Source organism: Meriones unguiculatus, chromosome 5 (genome assembly GCF_030254825.1).
Source record: "Meriones unguiculatus strain TT.TT164.6M chromosome 5, Bangor_MerUng_6.1, whole genome shotgun sequence".
Taxonomy (NCBI): Eukaryota; Metazoa; Chordata; class Mammalia; order Rodentia; family Muridae; genus Meriones; species Meriones unguiculatus.
Genome location: NC_083353.1, coordinates 118,935,969 through 118,958,649, shown reverse-complemented (window position 1 = coordinate 118,958,649; position 22,681 = coordinate 118,935,969). Strand labels below are relative to the sequence as shown.

The 22,681-nt window shown below is 39.7% G+C and overlaps 1 protein-coding gene across 2 annotated transcripts in view; it reads left to right on the top strand.

Moving 5' to 3' along the window:
* LOC110560949 (killer cell lectin-like receptor 2) overlaps positions 1 to 22,681 on the top strand; it is a 48,737-nt gene that overhangs the window by 23,902 nt on the left and 2,154 nt on the right. The window contains exons 1-6 of one of the 2 annotated variants that reach the window (XM_060384300.1): positions 10,914 to 11,033; positions 13,471 to 13,614; positions 14,310 to 14,399; positions 15,274 to 15,486; positions 17,529 to 17,671; positions 19,179 to 19,282. In XM_060384300.1, coding sequence (XP_060240283.1) covers positions 13,521 to 13,614; positions 14,310 to 14,399; positions 15,274 to 15,486; positions 17,529 to 17,671; positions 19,179 to 19,282 — 644 coding nt within the window. In that variant the 5' untranslated portion in view covers positions 10,914 to 11,033; positions 13,471 to 13,520. Of the gene's footprint in view, positions 1 to 10,913; positions 11,034 to 13,470; positions 13,615 to 14,309; positions 14,400 to 15,273; positions 15,487 to 17,528; positions 17,672 to 19,178; positions 19,283 to 22,681 lie in introns of those variants that run through there. The other variant, XM_060384299.1, reaches the window with a different exon arrangement.

Here is a 22,681-nt window from a genome sequence, read left to right as displayed (position 1 = left end):
TTCCAGGTTCTGGCTATTACAAATAAAGCTGCTATAAACATGGTTGAGCAAGTATCCCTTTTGTGTACTTGAGCGAACTTTGGGTATATACGTAGCAGTGGTATAGCTGGGTCTTGAGGTAGCACTATTCCTAATTGTCTTAGAAAGTGCCAGATAGTTTTCCAGAGTGGTTGTACCAGTTTACATTCCCACCAGCAGTGGAGGAGGGTTCCCCTTTCTCCACAACCTCTCCAGCATGTGTTGTCGCTTGAGTTTTTCATCTTGGCCATTCTGATGGGTGTAAGGTGATATCTCAGGGTCGTTTTGATTTGCATTTCCCTGATGGCTAATGAGGATGAGCATTTCTTTAAGTGTTTCTCTGCCATTTGATATTCCTCTGTCGAGAATTCTCTGTTTAGTTCTGTTCCCCATTTTTTAATTGGATTATTTGGTTTGCTGCTTTTCAGCTTCTTTAGTTCTTTGTATATACTGGATATTAGTCCTTTGTCAGATAAAGGGTTAGTGAAAATTCTTTCCCAATCTGTAGGCAGTCGTTTTGTTTTGATGACGGTATCCTTTGCTTTACAGAAGCTTTTCAGTTTCATGAGGTCCCATTTATTGATTGTTGCTCTTTGAGCCTATGCTGTTGGTGTTCTGTTCAGGAAGTTGTCTCCTGTGCCAATGAGATCTAGGCTGTTCCCCACTTTTTTTTCCAATTGATTTAGAGTATCTGGTTTTATGTTGAGGTCCTTGATCCACTTTGACTTTAGTTTTGTGCAGGGTGATGAATATAGATCTATTTTCATTATTCTGCATGTAGACATCCAGTTGGTCCAGCACCACTTGTTGAAGATGCTGTCTTTTTTCCATTGAATGCATTTGGCTTCTTTGTCAAATATCGAGTATTCATAGGTGTGTGGGTTTATTTCTGGGTCTTCTATGCAGTTCCATTGATCCTCCTTTCTGTTTTTATGCCAATACCATGCAGTTTTTATTACTGTTGCCCTGTAGTACAGCTTGAGATCAGGGATGGAGATACCTCCAGATGATCTGTTGTTGTACAGGATTGTTTTGGAGATTCTGGGTTTTTTGTTTCTCCATATGAAGCTGAGAATCTTTTTTTCAAGGTCTGTAAAGAATTGAGTTGGTATTTTGATGGGAATTGCATTGAATCTGTAGATTGCTTTTGGCAGTATGGCCATTTTCACAATGTTAATCCTACCAATCCATGAGCATGGGAGATCTTTCCATCTGTTATATAGCTTTTTATTTGCTGCTTCTATTTTTAAGCCATCAGGAGTAACACTAAACTGGGTTCTGAAATCTTCCCTTATGGTACTTCCCATCATTAACTCTTTCCTAGAAGACTTCTGAGATAACTTACCAAATCTGATAGCTTTTTAGTTTGTCCATAGCTGGAGTGATCTCTCTGTCCATGGGGTCATGCCCCACGTTGGGTGCACAAATGTTGTTTAAAAAAATGAAAACAAAAATCTCAAATCAGTTGATTTTACCAATGAAGACTCAGGAGACAGATGCTGTGGTGAAAATCTGCTAACTCAGAGAGAAAGCTCCCAGCTGACCTTCCTACTCAGCTCATGTCCCAGAAGAAAAGGCCGAAAGCTAAATGCCAAAGAGCCCAAGAGCTAAAACTCTAAGGTGCCAAGAGCTGAAGAGCTACAGAGCCTTTCTTTTCCACACTGCCTTTTTTTTTTTTTCAATGCAGTTTATTCAGGAACCTTGAACAATCATCTGACCCTGGGGAAAGCCAGCCCACAGCTTAAATAACCTCTGGGTAGCCAACCCCAGCGTGCTACGTGGGCAATGCAGATAGGTCCACATACATGGAAGCAAGCCAGACCCTCAGCCTTAGCCAAATGTGGAGTTGTTCGTGACAGAGAGCACTCACCATCGGGAAGGTGGAAGGCGGAAGCCAGCTCCATCTTTAAGGCGCGGCATTATGCAGCTCTCTACAGTTGCCCCTTTTTGTTTTAGACGCATCAGGCAAGAGTAGAGGTCTGATCTCTGATATTAGAAATAAATTGGGACTTTGTACTGATGTTCATTTAGGTGTCATCCACCCAAAGAGCATCAGACCCGTCCAATACCTTTTTCTCAGAGGTGGGACCTGGGGCATCAACCCGCATGCAATCAGACATGCTCTTCTCTGGGTCCAAAGTGGCTGACCCTGAGTGCAGTGCTTAGCCTCGCATCCTGAGCTTAACATTTTAGCTTTTTATGGTAGCCAACCATGCTTGGGGAGACTGTCCTGCTTCAATGGCTGTAAAGGCCTGAATGGTCATGGTTGCATTACGCTGTTGTGAGACTCTAATCTTGCATATATACCACAGGCAAACCAAGGAGACCAACACCAGAAGGCCTGCTAACGCTCCCATGCCCGCCCATTCCTTCAGATGATTCATGGCTGCAGCAATCCATGATGATAATCCTGTGGCTAGTCCTGCGTCCACTCTGGTAGAATTTACTGTTACAATGGCCACTCTCAGCTGCTCCATCGTAGTATTGAATTCTCCAGTCCAATTACCTAAAATATAGCTAGACAATTGTTTAGACAGATTTGCAGCACAAGAAAAATTCTCATGTTGTATGCTAGTGACTCAAAGTCCAGCATACTTTCTTTGACAGCCAAGTTGAGCGATTTGCCATAGGGTATCAATTTGCTCCTGCATGAGGTCAATCCCTGATTGAACACCATCAAGCCTCCTTTTAGTTGAGCATTAATTCCTTTTTGCACTGTCTTAAATACCCTTTAACTCAATACCCCTCCTATCTACTTAATTTCTATCCTCTGTTTTTGTTTTGTTTCGTTTTCTTTTTTCTTTGTGCTCCATCTCTTGACCTATGGTTGACTTTATTAAATCCAGTGGAAAAAAGCTCTTGCATTAAAAGTGTGTGCTAGGGCTGAGCCACACCATAATCTACTATTTACAATAAACAGAATGTACTTGGACTAAGGGTGTGTGTTAGGGCTGAACCACACCAAACAAGATAAATATTTTATAGTTCACAATAGATAAATATTTTAGGATTCACAATGGGATCACATATCCTGCAACAACTGTGTGCTGCTGATTTTTCACTTAACTTGTATTTGTATTGTATTGTATTGTATTGTATTGTATTGTATTGTATTGTTTAATGTTGATTCAGTTTAGATAGTTGGAAGGTTGTTGGTTTTGTTCAGTGTAGTTGTAGGCCCTAGCTACCTCTTTGCCATAAAATTCTGTCGAGTCTTTTCCTTTCTTTCTTTTTCTTACAAATGCATACTCCTCTGTTTTGCTGTATAAAAGCAGTTGATTTACTTCCCATTGTGGAAGACCATGCTCATCACCTTTAGGCTTCTCATGTGGAAATAAGTATTTGTATCCAAGTGAGAGGCCTTGATGAATACAAAGCATAAAACATGCCATAATCATTCATTTTACACAGCTATCAATCCAAGGAGAAAGAGAGAAACAAAAGTTCTGAGTCAAATTTTTGGATGTTCTTCAGAACAATTGGTCTGATCCTCATCTTGAACAAGATAGTCCTAAACAAGCACAACTTCAGAAAATGATTGTGCTAGAGTTCTCTGGACAACCAAATCTCTCTCTCTCTCTCTCTCTCTCTCTCTCTCTCTCTCTCTCAGACACACACACACACACAGAAATGAATTTGTTCTGGTCATGTTAAATGTAACAACAGCTGAATGACAAGGGGGAGCTGAGGACCCAATTAGAAGCTTGGTCCTTGAGGCTAGCATCTCAACACTTGAGGTAGTCTCATCATGGTTGTCTCTCACTGGAGAAGCTGAAAAGGAAGTGGTTGTTGAGTCAACAAGGCTTAGTAGTCCCAGTGTGATACCAAAAACTCTAAGTATCCTGGAGAGATACTAGTTCTTAGTCCACGATGAAAGCATGGAAACCCTGGGTCTAACACCAGCTGATTCTAATTTGTGGTTAGTTGCAATGAAAACCAAACACAATAAAGGTCTTTTGACTAAAATGTCCCAGAGTATTAATTCTCCACAGCATTCTTTAAGTTCTCTGTAGTGTGAATTTGCTTCATTCTCACATTAGTCTCCTAAGACTTCCCATGTTCAGATCAAGATTGCAGAAAAGGTATTAGGCCATTTTGTATTGTCATCAACGGTTTTCTTACCCCTTGTTTGAGCTGCCTTTTACTGAATTTGAGCAGCCTACAGGTGTTGGGCATTAGAAACGTGTTCTATGCTACGTGTTCTATGTGGAGATTTCTTTCCTGTCGTTAGGTTGGAAGAGCAGCCTTGTCCTATGCTCCACCCTTGATGAGGCTCTCTCTTGTTGATTCACTAATCATAGTTTTGTTCCAAGTGCTTATTCTGCTCTCCACTGTGATACTTCATCAGCTTTTGTTGATAACTTTTTTTTTGTTCTTCATCCTTAATTATGAGGTATTAATGGTTTCTGTAATTTAGTCTGTGGTAGACAGTGTTCGTTTTTCTGAAAATGGAAACCTTTTATTTGCTACAAACCTTTGCATAGGTGTGTTCACACCAAGGAGCTGTGATATTCAATGTGCAGGCCTGGGTGTTTTGGATGGGGTACAGCTGGGATACTAATTTCTCTCATAAAGTTTTGAGCATTTTACCATTGTACAGCCAAAGCAACAACAGAGAACAGCAAGAAAGACTGGTGAAAATTATATATCCACCAGGTTCTCCCATAATATTTTAGTAATTTGTGCATTTTTTTCTTTTTTACTTTCCAGCTTCTGTGCCTCTGTGTGCAGTGAAAAGTGCTGGAAAATATTTCATCAGTACCAAGCTGGGTCAGTGGTGAACATTTAAAAATATTGTATACGTATGGATCTTTTGCCTTCATGTATGTCTGTGTGCAAGATATGTTCCTTGTTTCCTGGAGGCCAGAGAAGGCTTTTAAAACCCTGAAGGTGGAGTTGTAGATAGTTCTTAGGCACTCTGCATTCTGGGAATCAAAACCGGCTTCTATGGAAGAGCAGCCAGTACAATAAGTACATAGCTGTCTCTACAGCCTTGTATGCAAACATTTTTATCAGGAATACGTATGACAGCTGATATTAAAAAAAATATTTATTTATTATTTATACAGGTTTCTGCCTGCACGCCAGAAGAGGGCACCAAATCTCATTATAGGTGTTTGTGAGCCACCATGCAGTTGCTGGGAACTGAACTCAGGACCTTTGGAAAAACAGTCAGTGCAGTGCTCTTAACCTCTGAGCCATCTCTCCAGCCCCAATAGCTGATATTATAAATCTTTCCAACTATTAGGCCTTTATGTCTTTACATAAAAAGTGTGAGAGGTGTTATAAAGGGATAAGGTGTAAACTGAACCACAGATCCATTTGTTTGTTTTAATATCTTGTCCTAGGATTACTGAATAATGACCTATGTGAAATATCTCATCAAAATAACAAAAACACACAACCAAAATTAAAAGAATGATAAGAGGGCTGGACTTGGTGGCTCTCCCAGAATTTACAGTTTTGATGGAGGAAGGTCAGGAGTTCCAGGACTGTCTCAGCTACATAGTCAGTCTGGCTCATCTTGAACTATAGCAGACCACACATCAGAAAAAAAAAATATTTAAAGGAAAGAATGTTGGGAAGAGGAGGAGTCAAGGCTGCAGACTCTACAGAGGATGCCGTGTTGTTGGAGAGCTACTTACATCTCTTTGAACAACGATACAGTGAGAGAACAGGAACTGAAGAGGCAAAACTCTTAGTTATGCATTGGTGCTTAACTGTCTTCTGCATAAATGGATTTTGCCCCCAGGTATTGAAAAGTCCAGATATCCATCTGAAATGCTTTTGTGGGCCCCTTCTATCACTTTACTGTGTTCCCAAAGCCTCTTCCTCATCTCCCCCTTGCAGTGAGGAGGCCCAGCAAGAACTAGGCAGGTGCATGATGATGCACGTGCCAGAGCAGCTGTAATTATAAATTTGAGGACATACGGCATGTCTAGTGGCACAGAAACTCTCAAATTAGAGCTTTCTGGTTCTCTTAAGAGCTGTAAAGTTTACCATTTTTCAATGTTGTGAAAGTTCCACCCTAAGACAGAAGTATCAAGAGATGATATGCTGGCCAGGACCAGATAGTCCTCTCACGTGAAGCGAATGTGTCAGCCCATCCTTCCCTGTGGACTGGTGGCTTCTCCAGATGACCCTTACCTTGGCCTGGGACATGAAAAACAGTCTGCAGCTGTGAAATGATGATGCTCTGTGGTCTGAGGTCTGGCTGGAAGGTTTGAATGTGTGACTCTAGAATTGTGTCTGTCTCAACATAGTAACGGGCAGTTGTGGTTTCACAAATGAAGGCCTTTACAGTAATGCAGCCAGGAAAATAAATACACATTTGAGATTGTAAATTTTTTCCCACAAAAATGAATTTAGAAGACAATAATAATACTAAAGAAACTTTTTTCAAGCTTTCCTCCTTCCTGTTTTATTAGATGGTCATGTACTTTCTGTTTTGTGTTGCACTTTGTTCAAAGGATCATAATGGGAGTGTCAATCAATTCAGTCAGAAGTCATTCTAATTTCCAATGCTAAAATTGTGCTCATTAACAGTTTAAATTTTTGTAGAATTTCAGAGCTTAGTTGTACAGAGCTCAGATGAAGCTGCTGCTCTTTGGCATTCTCCTCTCTCTGCAAAAAACAAAACAATACAAAAGAAACCAACAAAATCCAAAACTGTCCACTCTATGTTAATTTTCCATTAGCTTCCCTCCTCCTTCATCAGGCACAGTGGTTGGCACTTCATCTTTTGCTAATGTTATTGAACACAGCAGGTCTGGAGTTATTGATCACAGACTTTTTAAGATGTTGGAAAAGACAGATAATATGTAGAAAGCAAAGAAGCATGCCCTGTACATGCTTAGCGTCCATGGTAAAGATGACACCCTCTCAGCAGAGATCTTGATGGAAAAAGCATAAACATACCCCCACCCCCAACCCGGATCTGAGGGTGGAATGTGAGTTTCCTAGAGCACAGTGTCTCACTGATGAAGATCTCAGTTCCCCACTTTTGCTCATGCACCCTCCCTATTCTGTTCTTCCAAACAGCTGCACACTTCTAAATGATCAGGTCGAAACCCTGCCCATTTTGTGTCTTAGAGAAGCTGCTGGAGTCCAGAAAGCTCAAAAAAAGTTCTTTTGAAATCTAAGAGCTTCTGTCTATATTCCTGATTGCAGCTATTCCAACCCCAGGAAGTAGGTGACACTCTCTCAATGACCACGTGAAAAAGGAGGCTTGAAGGTTCAATGTTTTGCTTAAATTTATATGGTAAGGAAAGATTGGAATCTCGGGCTTCAAATAATAGTCTTTAATGCTGCATGTAAGCTTACTATCTATTTGCCAGCTTATGATTAAGAACTTTATTTGAAACTGGATGTAGTAGCTCACACCTTTAATCCCAGCACTAGGGAGGCTGAGGCAGGAAAGCCACCTGCCAACAAGGTTTATATAGGGAGTTCCAGGCCAACCAGGGCTACATTAGTGAGACTGTGTCTGAAACACAGTCTCACAAAAAGCTATTTGTGTATCTTATTAAACCTTCACAGCAACCCTGAAGAGAAATGGCTCTTCTGTTTTACTGTGGTCAAAGTGTGAAAATGATGGGACCTACTTGAAGTCACATGAGCCCAGAATGGTGTTTCCACTCATCTCTTTCCAGTTCTGAGACTCATGCTTTGTGACAAGCCAAAATCCAGGCCCTTCTGAGTCCACACTGTATACATTTTAGTTATAAGGTGTCCTTAAGTCAGCTGACTTCTTCACAGTCTTTGTGTCTTGTTTGTTTTTGGAAGCTGAGAGAACACAACATCTGCCAGCACCGGGACACTGAGCGTAGCCCACTTTCTCACACGCCGAAGCTCCTCTGCCCCCAGGGCCCATCTCTGTGAGTGTGTGTGTGTGTGTGTGTGTGTGTGTGTGACGAGAGGTAGAAGGATGCCCCAGAATTAGTGGACAGAGATAAAAGTGACGAGTTGGAGGTATTCTGGAAGAAGCCACACTGCACCCAAGGAACTTAGCTTACGCGGTTGAGATGAGCTAATTTTTGTGAGCTGTTTCAGGGACCTCTGGTGTAGGGTAATGGCAGACTTAAGTGTTGACTCAGAGATATCAGGGTTTAAGGGCCATAAAGAGGACCTGAGAGATGTGGGTAAAGATGTGGCCATGAAAGCTTGATGACCTCCCTGAATTTGCTCCCTAGAATCCAAAGTGGAAGAAAGGAACTGGCTCCCTAAAGTTGTCCTCTGACCCACAAATACCCCTTGGCAGGCATGTACTCAGACAGACAGACAGACAGACAGACAGACACACACACACTCACACGACATAATAACAAAAAAATTTAAAGTTTTTTTAAGGTCTACAAAACGAACAATGTAAGACAGAAACTAGTCAGGAAAGACACAGACAGCACAGTCTCTTGGTGAGAACATGATTAGACTGTGAAATTCTTAGGAGGAAACATTGGAGGTGGGAGTGAATGAAGGCTAAGAGTGATGAGGGAGGAGGCTACAATCAGGATAAAAAGTAAATAAACTGTAAACAATAAAATATAAGAAGAAAGAAAAGAAAAGGTTGGCTAGAAGTTAATAAAAGAGCAGAGATGCAGTGAGGTCACCTCTAGTCTTGTCAAATGGGTGTCAGGACTGTCTTTGCATCATCTGTTCCTCTTCTGTTTCTAGCCTGTTCCTCAGCTCCCATTGTCCTGTGGTCCATTAACCTCTGTCACTTGATTTGAAGAGGACGTTAAATTAGCTTCACCTAAAACAAGCCAGCAAGTTGGAAAAGCCTCAGTCAAATGAACATAAAGTTAGAGATTTGAATGTATTCTGGCAACAGAAATCAAATAGTCTTCCTTCCCTTCCTTTCTCTATTATTATGATTATATTATATTACCTTATATTATGTTATAATTAAAATAATAGCAATACTACTAATTATTACTTTATTGTGGGTTTGGGGATCATTATTGAACCATACCCCAAGTCCAGATGAAGTGTCTGAAGTTTTCTGTGTTCATTGTTAGAATGTGAGGCTTCACCGGCAATGTGCACAACAAGAGTATTAAATAAAAACCTGTTGACAAAAAAAACAGTTTTTACTTTGAAGCACTGGTCCTCAATCATTGGGTCATGACCCCCTTAAGGGTTGAATGACCCTTTACAAGGGGTCAGATATGAGATATCCTGCATATCAGATATTTACATTGTGATTCATAATATTAGCAAAATTACAGTTATAAAATAGCAATCAAATAATTTCATGGTTGGAGTAACCACAACATAAGGAACTGTATTAAAGGGTCACAGCATCAGGAAGATTGAGAACCACTGCCTTAAAGGGAATAAGAGATAGTTTATGCTGGACCCATGTTGAGTCACTGTGGCTCTATGTTCGAATGAGGAAGCAGGTTCATGAAATGTTGTAGTTTTACGGAACTGAGAAAGTTATAAATCAAGGAAAATTCAACATATATTGGCGGGTACATCAGAGAAGTGGTTACAGCAAGGAGAGGCGGCTTTTCTATCAGATGACATTCTTAGCCTTCAGGTTGGTGGAAGTAATGGTCTGATAAGTTCACAGATTCTATGAGCTTTTATCTGTGAGTCACAGGATGTTAGTTCTGACACAGTGGGCAAGGAATGGCTAATTAGGGGGCCAGAGCTAGCCTTCGGTAAGGTAATTAGTCCCTGCACATACAGCATTCCAACTTCTCCACTTTTAATCAGTAAATTGGTCTTTGCTGACACAGCTTCTTTCCAGGAATTCTCACACGAACCCATGGGCAAAACCCGTAGAAGAAAAATCCACCTTATCTCTAAAACAAATCGATTGTGAATATTTTCACATCCAACTGGTAGATTATAAATGAACTGGAGGTCATATAGTAATCTATATCAGAGTTCCTTAAATATGTATCTCTTTGATTCCAAGACTTCATGCATAAAATGTGTAAAGTGTTTTCTAAATATATCCTGTATAGTTTTCAAATTAACAATAAAATAGTTTTAACAACTGAAATGTTCAGCATAGGGCATAACCTAATTGCTTAATTTATGTTATATAGAAACGATTAATAGCTGTATGCCTTAAACATTCTATTGATCAAAATTTATAAGATGTAGAAATATTTATTTATTATAAAAGATCAATCAGAAATATGGTGTAAATTGGTGTGGGGGTATACATCTGTAGTTTCAGCACTTAAGTGACTGAGTCAAGCACACTGTGAGTTTGAGGGCAGCCTGGGCTACATAGTAAGTATGATCTAACAATTGTCTCATTAAAAAAAAAAAAAAAAAAAAAAAAAGGAAAACTCCAAACTTCAACCAAACCAAACCAAACGAAAACAAAGCTGTAAGTGTAGGTCAGTGGAAGAGTGTTTGCTGAGCATGCTCAGTGTCTTAGATTAGATATCCCAGCATCATAAAAAAACATCAGCAATAAGACCACTCCATACGGAATGACATCAACATTCACGGTAAACATTCTCTAGGAAGAAAAAGCTAGAAGAGTACATACCAAAAGTTTCACAGTATAAATGTGATTGTTTCAAAGGTATTCATAAACACGTTTAGGTATAATAAGCATAATTAAAAAACAAGGCAAAATTTCAAATAGTAACAGAAAATTTCCTACATTCCATTACAAAATTAGGAGCACAGGAAAAGTCAGTCCCTTCTTTTTACTGGTGGTTTTGCTGAGGACGCTGGTTTTGTTTTCTCCAAAGTTGTGTCTACCTTTTTGGTCTTCAAATATGGATCGTGGACATTTTTGCAGCATCTGGCATGATATTTTGGTTCCTTGCTTTCTGTCTGCTGCAGCTTTCGTCATACAATTTCCTCTTCTTGTTTTGGTCAAGAGGAGGGGCACAAAATCACAAGCTTGAGTGTCACTCACAGGAGATTCGTTTTTGCCTTTCCCGGTGGAGCCTCTTAGGGGATACAGGCCAGGAAAGGGTAGCCTGTCCTCCAGTTGGAAGATCGGTTCCCTCCACCAGAATCACTTCCTTGGTCGAGACGAGGTAACTGCTGATTTTATTGTGTTTCTACCACATGATCATATGTGTACGCTAGAGAATTTCAGATGGTGTGACAGGAGAGCGGGATGGATGGGAAAACCTTGTTGGCTGTGTTAGATCTGGTTAACTGGCAGCGTGTGAAAGCTGGCGTCTGGCACTGGTTATTTTCTTTTTGAGTGTGCCATGACTTCTGCTGTGTGCTAAGAAATTAAGGTAGCGGGATCTCTGGAGTTCACTGCTCTTTAACTGGATCATATGTTTGTATATTATCCATCTTGAAGAAGTCATAATAAAAGCGAGGTCAGATGGCTCAGTGTGTAAAGATACTTGCTTCACAAGCCTGTCCACCTGAGTTTTATCTCTGAAACCCGAATAAAGGTGGAATGAAGCCGGGTACAGTGGCCCATGCTTGTAATCCCAGCACTCAGGGAGGCAGGGGAGGCAGGGTCGGGCAGATCTCTGTGAGTTCGAGGCTAGCCAGGTTTTCAAAGTGAGTCCAGGACAGCCAAGGCTATACAGAGAAACTCTGTCTTAAAAACACCAACAACAAAACAAGAGTGGAATGAGAAAATTTGCTTGGAACGGCTGTCCTCTGGACACACATTGGCACCAACCAACAAAAATGAAAAAAAAATTTAAAAAAATATTAGAGAAAATTTGAATAGTTTCAGAAAATTCAATTAACTAACAAAATTTAGAGAAAGATAATTCCATATGCAGTATGTTTTCCATATTTTCTGTTGGCTATAATCTCAGATAATAATGTAAATGTGAAGGTCACCTACTTTTGCTGTGTGCTGAGAAATAAAGGTCTATGGAGTTCTTTGATCTTTATCTGGGTCATCTGTTTGTGTGTTACCCATCCTGAAGGAGTTGTGATAGGAGGCAGGTAAGAGGCTGAATGTGTAAAGTGCTTGCTACACAAACCTGACCAACTGAGCCTTATCCCTGAAACCCACTTCAAGGTGGAATGAGAGAGCTCAACATGTAAAGTTATCCTCTGGACACACATGTGCCATGGTGCATGCAATACTCCATCAACAAAAATAGCAAATAACAATTTAAAAATAATACTGTACTGGGAAGAGTCCCTCTTCCTAAGCGATCTTGGCTGGCAGTTGTGGCATACAGCTTTAATCTCAGCCTCAGAAGGCAGGAGCAGGTAGACCTCCGGGAGGTCAGCTTGACCTACAGAGCTAGTTCCAGGACAGCCAAGGGCTACACAAAGAAACCCTGTATTGAAAACAAAAAAATAATAAGCCAAAAAGAATGGTGAAAATGTGAATAAATTCAGAAAACTCCATTAAAAAACTAGAGAAGAATCAATCTATGTACCATTTGTTTTCTGTATCTGTTGGGTATTATCCCAGTTATTAATGTAATGGTCAAGACTAATTTTTTATATTTAATATTTAAATATTTACTATTTAAAAATATATTTATATTATCAGATTGGATCCTTATGGGCATTAGCTAATGACATGGTGATAAAATTTATTTTCATATAGGCTCCTCTGGCAACATCTTTTACTAGAATATAATATGTGAAAAGATTGAGGACATGAAATAATTTGGGATTAAATTTCAGGTTGCATTCCATGATTTTCCTGTCTGTTGCTCTCACACTACAGCCCTGCCATGATCCTTTCCACTCACCTCGTTTCTTCAGTTATTCCAGGTTAGGCTGAATGTTTAAAAACTTGGAGCCAGACACCTTAGATTCAGGAAATCACACAGACTTATCTTTCTGGGTTATCCCACTCAGTAGGTTCTTTCCAAGTTCTATTTACCAGGCCTAACCCTGGAGAAGAATGTGTAGGATGTGGCTAGGTGGAGAGGTTGCACATCTCCACCTAGGAGTTTGGGCTTCCACCAGAGAAATATTTATATATTTGGAGTCCCAAATTTTAATCATCTGCTATATTAATATTCAAATATTATTCTGAAGGTGGTGCCTGGGAAACTCAGATAGACATGAATAACTGAAAAGACAGCAAGAACATTTTTATCTTAATGTGTTTATCAAAATGTATAAATAGTTTTAATGCAAAAATTTTATTTATTCAGAAATCTTTGCATTTTATTATTTGAATTGAATTTATTATTGAATTTTAATATTGAATTATTGAATTGTTTTAATGATTTGTGGTTATAGCAATTTTGCCTAATTTTTTAAAATGTATGTAGATTATTTTGAACAAACAGGTCATTTCATTGTTACAATGACTTGGTATTTTTTTAAAATTTTGTCCATATTACTTAATAACAATTGTTATGATCATTAGAAGTATAAATGAATTTAAAAGAAATCTGCAAAGAGTTTTCATGTGTGGTGGAAATCATGGTCAGTCCATGTTAGGGAGTTTGGATCATTAATGGAGTTAATCAGCCCCACCTCACTGCAACATCAGATCCAAGGGCATTTTAACTTTTTCTTTAGAAATCACTCAAGGTCCAGTTTAACAAGAACATACTTCACATACCTGAAAGATGAGTGACCAGGACATCACTTACACAACTGTGAGATTTCATAAATCTTCAGGGTTGCAGAACGGAGTGAGGCCCAGAGAAGCTGGCTACAGAAGTAAGTTTTTCAAGTGTCTAAATTCACCTGTTTTTGTTCATTGTAACTTCTGACTTTTGAAAACAATATCCCACCGGCTCCTACTGAAAACAGTAACCCTGTTTCTAGTTGCTAGCTGGTAACAAAAGAAAGCTAGAAGGGCTGAGTAGAACAACAGGAAACTAAGGTAAAAGCTCTTGAGAATGGAGAAGCGAGAGGTGAATCCATTCGCTCAAATTTGAGAAAACTTAAGAGTTTTTTTTTTTTTTTTTGGTGTGTGTGTGTGTAATCAAGAATTTTGAAAACTTTAGGGTTTAAAAATTAACAGACAAACTAGAGTCTAAGAAAACAACAGATTTTTCTTGAAAGGAAATGAAAACTCTGTCTCTCCAGTGATCCTGCAGAACTGGGTGAGGGCACATGCCTGTCTTCTAGCTATGGGTAGGCTGAGTTGGGAGAATTGAGAATACAAGGCCAAAGGTGAAAACTATTTAAATTCCTGTGACATATCACACATGTAGGATTTCTACAGTGGGGGCGCGTTAGACAGAAAGCTACAGTTTTGAAAGCTCATTTTCAGTCAGTTTGTATGATGCACTTTTATAAAAAATTTAGACCAATGTCCCCTTGTTTCCATCCTACACAAAATTATAATTAATGTTTGGACTTGCTCTTTTCATGGTGATGACTTTCTTGCTTTGTTTTGTTGACTTAAGAGTGTTCAGTCTCCTGGAAGCTCATTGTGATACCTCTCGGAATCTTTTGTTCCCTTCTGCTGGTAACTGTCACAGTGTTGGTAATACACAGTGAGTAACTGAGATCCATCTCCTGTGCCTTTCTGCTTAAGTAATGACTTTAGACTCTAATTACGCAGTTAACACACTCTGTCCCTTGTCCTGTCTATAATCAGAGATTTGCCAGATAATCTGTACTTCATGTGTTTGGCTGTTTTTACCCCTGATAGACTGCAGTGTCCTGTTCTCTGATAGACCTAATATTTTAAATCTGGGGCTGCTGCCCTGTTCTGTCTCCTTGGTGGCCATGTTCCTTTTGGGGAGCTTGGTGACAGTCTGCCGTCTGAGCTCAGGTGATTGTGAATCTTAGGTAAACATTCTGTGAGGAACAGCTGTGCAAAAGACACTAGGACCTTTTTCTATGTTTCCTCAGTGTGTATTGAGGACATGGTTAAGTAAATAGACAAGATCTATCTATAGGGAGACATTAACACTTCAGCAATATTTGTTTCCTTCACATACTTAGAGGAAATCACTCCCGTCTGTGTATCTGGATATTATGCTTTCCATCTGGTCCATTTTAAATTGTGCAGTTTCTTTCTGTCTCTTATTTTCATATTTTTAGTATAAAGTGTTCACTGAATATTTTAATTAGGTATTTATTTGTAAGTTGTAGGCTGTGAAAAAATGAAGTAGTTAGAAGATATGGTACTTTCACCATAATATTACTCAGCTGTATCACATATTTACATTGAAGTAGATAGAGAGAAATTCATGTTTCCATTTCTATATTGAGTTAATTAAGGTCTTACTTTCCAAATCTCAAAGTAGCAATTAAACTTATGATATGTGTTGGTTGTCAACATGGGTTTTCTCTCTAAACTTTAATTTCAATATTTACCCTTTATGAACATTTTTGGTGTTATATGTCTGCTATTAATTTTAGTTTTTCAAGAGAAACATGAACAGGAGAACATTCTAAATAACCTCCATCAAGAGAACTACACATTAAAAAGTAACATCTCCTTAAAGGAAGAAATGCTGAAAAATAAGTCTATAGAGATTAATTACCTCAAAGGTCAACTGGACTTCCTCAAAAGACAACGGAACAGATGCCACGAGGAAACCAAGATCATTTTAGGTTGCTCACAACCCACAGGTATGAAGGGGATCATGAATACAGAACTGTGTTATTCTGTATTGTTTCTTTTCTAGAAGCTTTGAAGTCCAGTTAGCTGCTTATGATGCTAGTGATGTTAATGCTTTGGTGTTTCCTTATCTGATGTAGAGGCCTGGGACCCCAGAAACTCATTCTTGGAATAGGAAAATCTTATAGTTTCTAGAAGTCAGTGACCATTCTGGCTCCTGCTGCTCTCAGGGGATGAAATCACAAGTCAGCATCCATGAGAATTCAGGTTGTTTTAATTCATGAATAAATCCAAGTTGCTAATAGAAAATGGAAATTTCCAGTAAGATTGTATTTACCAAACATTTAGGGTCAAATGGACTCAGAATTTACGTGGATGCAATCATAAAAATAAGTGTGTGTGTTTTTCTTATGCATTGTTTTCAAATAGATGGCCTGTTTGCGACCAAGATATTCTTCCTCCAGGTCACATGGTGGCTTAACCATGGTGCCAATTAGTGACACCGTTAATGATGCCAAAGAGATAAAAATGTCAAGTGTTACAAGGAATCTTTTATACTTTATAGCACACTAAGTTATCTTTAGTTGAGACAGTTTGCCACTCATTATTAAATGTTTGTTCATGATTTAGTATTTACAAAGATATTTTACAGATGATCTCACTATGTTGTAATAATAGAATTTGACAATCTTCATTAAGCAATCAATGATAAGATCAGGAAAAGAAAGAGGAAAATTTCCACAAAGGATCCTTGAAGAATTCCAGTCTCATCAAATGTGTTGTTACTTTAGAATAAAATATGTATCATCATTAAATGATAGCATAATGCTGTAATATTTGTGTTTAGGAGGATGAAGCAAGAGAATTCTAAATTTGAGGACAGTCTAGGTAGCCAGCGAATGCCAGGCCAGGCTGAGCTACACAGTGATGCCTTTTCACAACAAGAAGGGTGAAGATAAGTCCACTAACAGACTCTGGCCATCCCCAGCCCCTCACCAACAAAATGATCCTGTTGAGATGATGTTGCTACATAAACTACACACAGGTTAACACATTCAGCCTGACACCTTTGGGCAAGTGGGCATACCCTTGAAGGCATCACCACATCAAAACAGACAATTACCTTCCAAACCTTCATTTGCCTCTTAAGGTCAGAGCATCTGGCAGAGCCCATAGCACACTCCATGTGCACAGTAGCTTATGGGCCCCTGTGGGCACAGTGCGTTACTGCAGACCTAGAATTCTGTCCTTCACAGAACTGCCTCTGAGCAGCTAGTGCTTGGTCCCCAACCTCCAGGGATCTCACAAGGTCCTGCTTAGCGTTGGGCTCTGTTAGAAACCCTATTTGGGTGGAGTCATAAAGGATGGTCCTGGTGTGTTTCACTCCTCACACTATTCTCCAGTTCATCCATGGTCCTCTAAGGGATATTCTTGCATACTCCTGAGAAGTGGAAAGTTTGCAGTGACCATGCTGTTTCCTTAGTAATGAGTTTCCTCATAATGGACATTGTACTCATACCAGATGAATAGCAGGCAGGAGCCCTCTGGGAGACTCTTACTGTGCAACTGTTCAATAGGTCAGAATCTCTCTTTTTGGGGCTTGGGTGTGAGACTTTGTTTCATTCTGTAGCCCAGGATGATTTGGAAGTCACTGTAGAGCCCAGGATGTCCTGAAATTAACAACTCAGAGTAGGATGGTCTCACCCTCTTGGTGATCCTGTGACTCACTCTGGAGTGCTGGAGTCACAGCCATAAAACATCATGTCTGGCAGTATTTTTCTTTTTAAAGGCTAAATAGTATTCCTTTGTCTGTATGTGCCACATTTTCTATGCTTCATTCACAAAAGACACTCAAGTTGTTTCCATATCTCTACTGTGATAAACTGTACTACATAGAGCATGGGTTGCGGAGGGGTCCCTTGGTATTCTAGAATCTCAGTTTCTGAGAGCTGTGAGATTTTACTTAGTGATAGATGTTTAATAAATAACAGAATTATCTGCTAACAGAATACCAGAAAATAACAAGTTTAACCATTCACCTTCTCTGTTGTAGAAAAATGTGTTGAAGGACGCTGGTTCTGCTGTGGCATAAAATGTTATTATCTCATCAAGGGTGATAAGCCCTGGAGTGAATGTTCACATACCTGCCAGGATTGCAGCCTATCCCTTTTGAAGATAGATGATGATGTTGAACTGGTACCATAGACTCTCATATGCTTTTCTATTCTTAGACTCCCTCTCTAACCCTTAGATAATGAATGAGATTTGAGCTCAGGTAGGTATTTTGAAAAAGAGAGTCCTTCAGGGGTTGCATGTTGTTTTTCTGTAATGTGAGCAAAAACTGTGCAGTAAGAGTTTCTTAGTTGATTCATTACTGCCTCACATTTAATGCCATGAGTCTGTTATGAAAAGACTTATCACTCAGGAGACAGTTGGGTCTTGCAGTGTCCTTCCTTTCTCAGGAGTCTGCAAGAGAGTCACTCAGAGAAGCATATCTTTGCCTGATGAAGTCTAACCATCTGGCACAGCACATACCGTGTGTGACAGTTATTTATTTTTATAGGATACCAGAGGCATCTCTCTAGGGCTTGCTGTTAGAACCCAGTAATGGGACCTTTTGAGATGAATAATTGGGTGGCAACAGGCAAAGTAATATAATTTGAACCTATCTGCAATGTTGTGAGAACCTTGCAGCTACACAGTTATACAGTGAACTCATGGAGAGATTTCACTGAATCTGTACACAGTGTTTACTTCATAATATACTTTGTCTCAGAAAAGATGCCTACCTTTAGAAATAATAATTTAAAAGGAAACAAGTGGCCAAGATACTTTATATAGAGACATTGTCTCCATATATTTATTACTAATGACATTTCTCCGAATTTGTAGATTGTATTTTTCTAGAGAAATGCTTGGAGGATCACTTTGAAACCTCTGTTATTTAGAACACGGTAGAAAATTTAAATATCAATTTAATACATTTTAAAACAATTACAACATAAAATGATTTGTAATGATATAATTTTCCTTTAGATGAAGTACACATAGTTAAGTTTAACCTTGTGTCTAGAATACATTGTGAAATTCAATGAGGCATCATGCTGCTTGGCTGTCTCATGTAAGACACAGTAACTACCTACAAATGTCTCTTCCTCAAGTTCTGTCACTTGGAGTTCTGAGCTACAGAACGCTTTCCTCTCTGTAGAGTGGAGCTTAATCCACAGCTTTTCACACATGAGGTTTCATCTTAATGGAGTTATGTTGAAGTCAGGAAGTCACTTATGATGAACACTTGTTACAGGCTTCTGTAGTCCTCAGGAAAAATCACTTGAATAATTTTATAACGTGTTAAAAATTATCTAATGAGTCAGTGTGTAGTGTGCCCTTGGGTTCCTGAGGCAGGAAGATTGTGAGTTCAAGGCCAGCCTTAGCTACACAGTGAGACTTTGTCTAAGAAGCACAAATCCGTTAATTAACCAAGAATCAGTAGACATCTGATGTTTTCACTTTAGATAACTTATTTAACTGACACTGGCTTCGACAGAAGTGAGCTACTAGTGGGAAATCACTTTAGAAAGTGAACATGAAGGGACTGAAGGGCTGGAGGACAGGACAGCAGGGAACAGCTGGGGGTTTTCTTGGTTGTTCTCTTACCAAACTGATGACAATTTTATCACAAGATGTATTGCTTCCTTTACAGAATTTACTTAAGCCCAAATTTAATCAAAAGAAATACTGGATTGGATTAAGACGTAATAGAACCAAAGGGAAATGGCAGTGGATTGGCAGTAGCTCATCTAAACTGTGAGTTTCCAGAACCTTTCACTTCCAAAACTGGTGCCCGAGTTTAGAGGATGTGTGCAAAGGCTTTTCTATCATTTTACACGGCTTTCCTCGCTTTCTGTGGAGGTCACTGTACAGGACAAGATGCATGAAGTAGTGTTTGGGCAAGTGTTGGACAACAAATAGGAGCAGGCTAGAAGCTAACAGCTAGAGATGGAGCAGAACACAACACAGATTGTGACACACCACAAGCAAAGCAAAAGCTCAAGGTAGCATGAAGTGACTGGATCATCCTGACAGATGCAATGAGCATGATTATCTCGGACATTACTTGGTTTGTCTCTATAGTTACTTATATAACATAAATACAAGAGCATGTTTATATATATTTATGTATCTATCTGCATTCTAATTCATAGTGTTGCAGTGTATATCTAAAGTTTTTGTTCATTTCTGATGTGATATAAAACTGTTCATTGATTTCCTTCTTAATAATGTTTTTTTCTCTAGAAATCTCTTGAAAAGGCATGTGCCTTGTAGTGATACATGCTTTTAATCACAGCACATGGGAGGCAAAGACAGGTAGTTCTCTGATTTCAAGGTCAGCCTGGTCTGCTGAGCCAGTTCCAAGACAGCCAGAGCTGCAGAGAGAAGCCCTGTCTTGAAAAACCATCACCACCCCCAGCAACAACAAAATATAACATGAAATTAAAAAAATACAGAAAGAAAATCTCCTACATACACAGAATGAACTGTGGTTACATCATTCTCTTCTTGTCCCCTCAAGCCTCCCCTGCAGGTGCCCTCACACAGCCTCCTCTAACCCATCTCTTCCTAATTAACTGTAAAGGTGCATGATTGTAGGCATCCACTGGAGCTGGGACCTCCCAGTGGTCACACCCCCAATCAAGAAGGAATCTCCCATTTCTATCAGCTGTCACCTGACAGTGATTCATTAAGTGCAGAGGGCCCTCTCCATCTAAGCAGGATTTTTGCTTGGGAACATGGACCATCTATGACATGAACTCAGTGGCTGGCTCTTTGATCACCTCCCTCTGAGTGGAGAGCAGCTTTACCAGGCCACAGTGGAGGACCATGCAACCACTTCTGATGAGACCTGATAGGCTAATGTCAGAGGGAAAGGCAGGAGGACCTTCCCTGTCAGTGGAGTTGGGGAGGGGCATGGGATGCCATGAGGGAAGCATTGTGGAATTGGTAGGGAATGAGGAAGGGATTCAAAGTGAATACAAAGGGATACAAAGTGATACAGCTGGGATACAAAGTGAATAAACTGTAATTAATAATAAATAAATAAATTTTAAAAAGGGAAGGCTGGTGGCCAGAAGGCTTCTGTGGCCACCACAAGTATTTCTTCCAGTGGAATGGTCCAGAAGCTTGTCCACCAGTTACAATGTCAGGTTCTAATGAACCTAAGTGAGCACCTTTGAGCCTAAGGTGTGTTTCCTGTTTTGAGGTGTAGGCAGAAATCACTACAGAGGTAAAGTTAAGAGCTCATGATGCAGACTATGTGCTTCCTGGGTACCTGTGACCAGTGTCTTCTGCTCGATCCTCTTCCTCTTTGCCCATGTTCAACACACATGCTTCATTCATTGTACCCATAATCATATCTCAGGGCTGGCTTATGTGTGTACTCATCCCTACTGTACCTTACATGTACTGTCCATGCATCATGGCCCACTTAGTTACATTTATCTTCCTCTTCTGTTCCTATGCTAAATCTAAATACTCTACTTCTCCCTGGCTTAAGTCCAGGGCCTAAGAAAGGTGATTTTTTTTTTTCAATGCAGTTTATTCAGGAACCTTGAACAATCATCTGACCCTGGGGAAAGCCAGCCCACAGCTTAAATAGCCTCTGAGTAGCCAACCCAGGCGTGCCACGTGGGCAATGCAGATAGGTCCACATACATGGAAGCAAGCCAGATCCTCAGCCTTAGCCAAATGTGGAATTGTTCCTGACAGAGAGCACTCACTATTGGGAAGGTGGAAGGTGGAAACCAGCTCCATCTTTAAGGCACAGCATTCCGCAGCTCTCTACAGTTGCCCCTTTTTGTTTTAGACGCATCAGGCAAGAGTAGAGGTCTGATCTCTGATATTAGAAATAAATTGGGACTTTGTACCGATGTTCATTTAGGTGTCATCCACCCAAAGAGCATCAGACCCGTCTGATACCTTTTTCTCAGAGGCAGGACCTGGGGTATCAACCCGCATGCAATCAGACATGCTCTTCTCTGGGTCCAAAGTGGCTGACCCTGAGTGCAGTGATGTGATTTTTTATTGAAGATTTATTCCTTTGACATCTCAGCCTCGGGACTTTTGTAGATTTCATTCCCTGTTTCATCTTCTTTGCATAGATTCTCATTAGGTTAGTCTGGTTCAGTCTCATTGTGTTGTCCAAGCCAGCCTTGAACTCATGATTCTCCTGCATCTGCCTCCCAAATGCTCAATCTACAGTTGTGCGTCACTGCATCTGTCTACATATATTACTCAGTATTTGTATGATCCTTTTCCAAAAATTCATTATTCATCTTGCCCTGCTTATTAGAAAGAAGACTGGCTGCCATGCTCTGCAAATCCTTTTAGAGTCTCAGTTACACTGAAATCCCATTTTATGTAGGAATCTGCTTCTTTACTGTTCATAATTTTTTGAATACACTTTTCATTAAAGTTAATATTTAATTAGTGTCTTGCTCCATAGCCTATTCTGTCCTAATTTATATTACTTCTAATTAAGCCATCCAAATTCTGAGTTTATAGACATGCCTCAACTGTCCTAATGCTTTATTTTTTAATCAAGATTGTAACTTTTTTCCACAGGAAGGTAGTTGTGGTATTAATGCACCATCCTGCAGAGACTGCAGATGTGTTGACTACAGGGAAGTTAGTTAATCACCATGTTTCAGTCAAGCCTCATTAGCTCTGAGGAGGGGGAGGAAAGAGGAAATCAACAAAAACAGTGTGTCTATTCCTCCTTGGTGACTTTATTCAAACCTTACCTTCCTCCCTAAGACGGAGGAATTGAAGACCACGCCCTGTGTGCCACCCATTTATTACTTCTTTTTATTTGTATTTATTGTAAATGTACCATAGAAAAGTATAGATTAAAAGTAGCTCTTACAATACTGACATTTTATTTTACTTAAAGATCAAAAATTAACAATGCTATATAGATAGGGAGTTTATCTACAAATGACAAGAGTCCATTTCTACTGTTCACTTTTATCACGTGTTTATTTTTGTGTGAATGTATGCACGTGTGTGTGCACATGTCCCAGGACGTGTGCGGTTAGAAGACAATTGATGGAGTCACTTCTCTCCTATTCTGTGGAATCTGGGGTCTGAACTCAGGTTGTCTGTTTTGGTGCCAATGGCCTTACCCCACTGACCCATGTCACTGGCCTA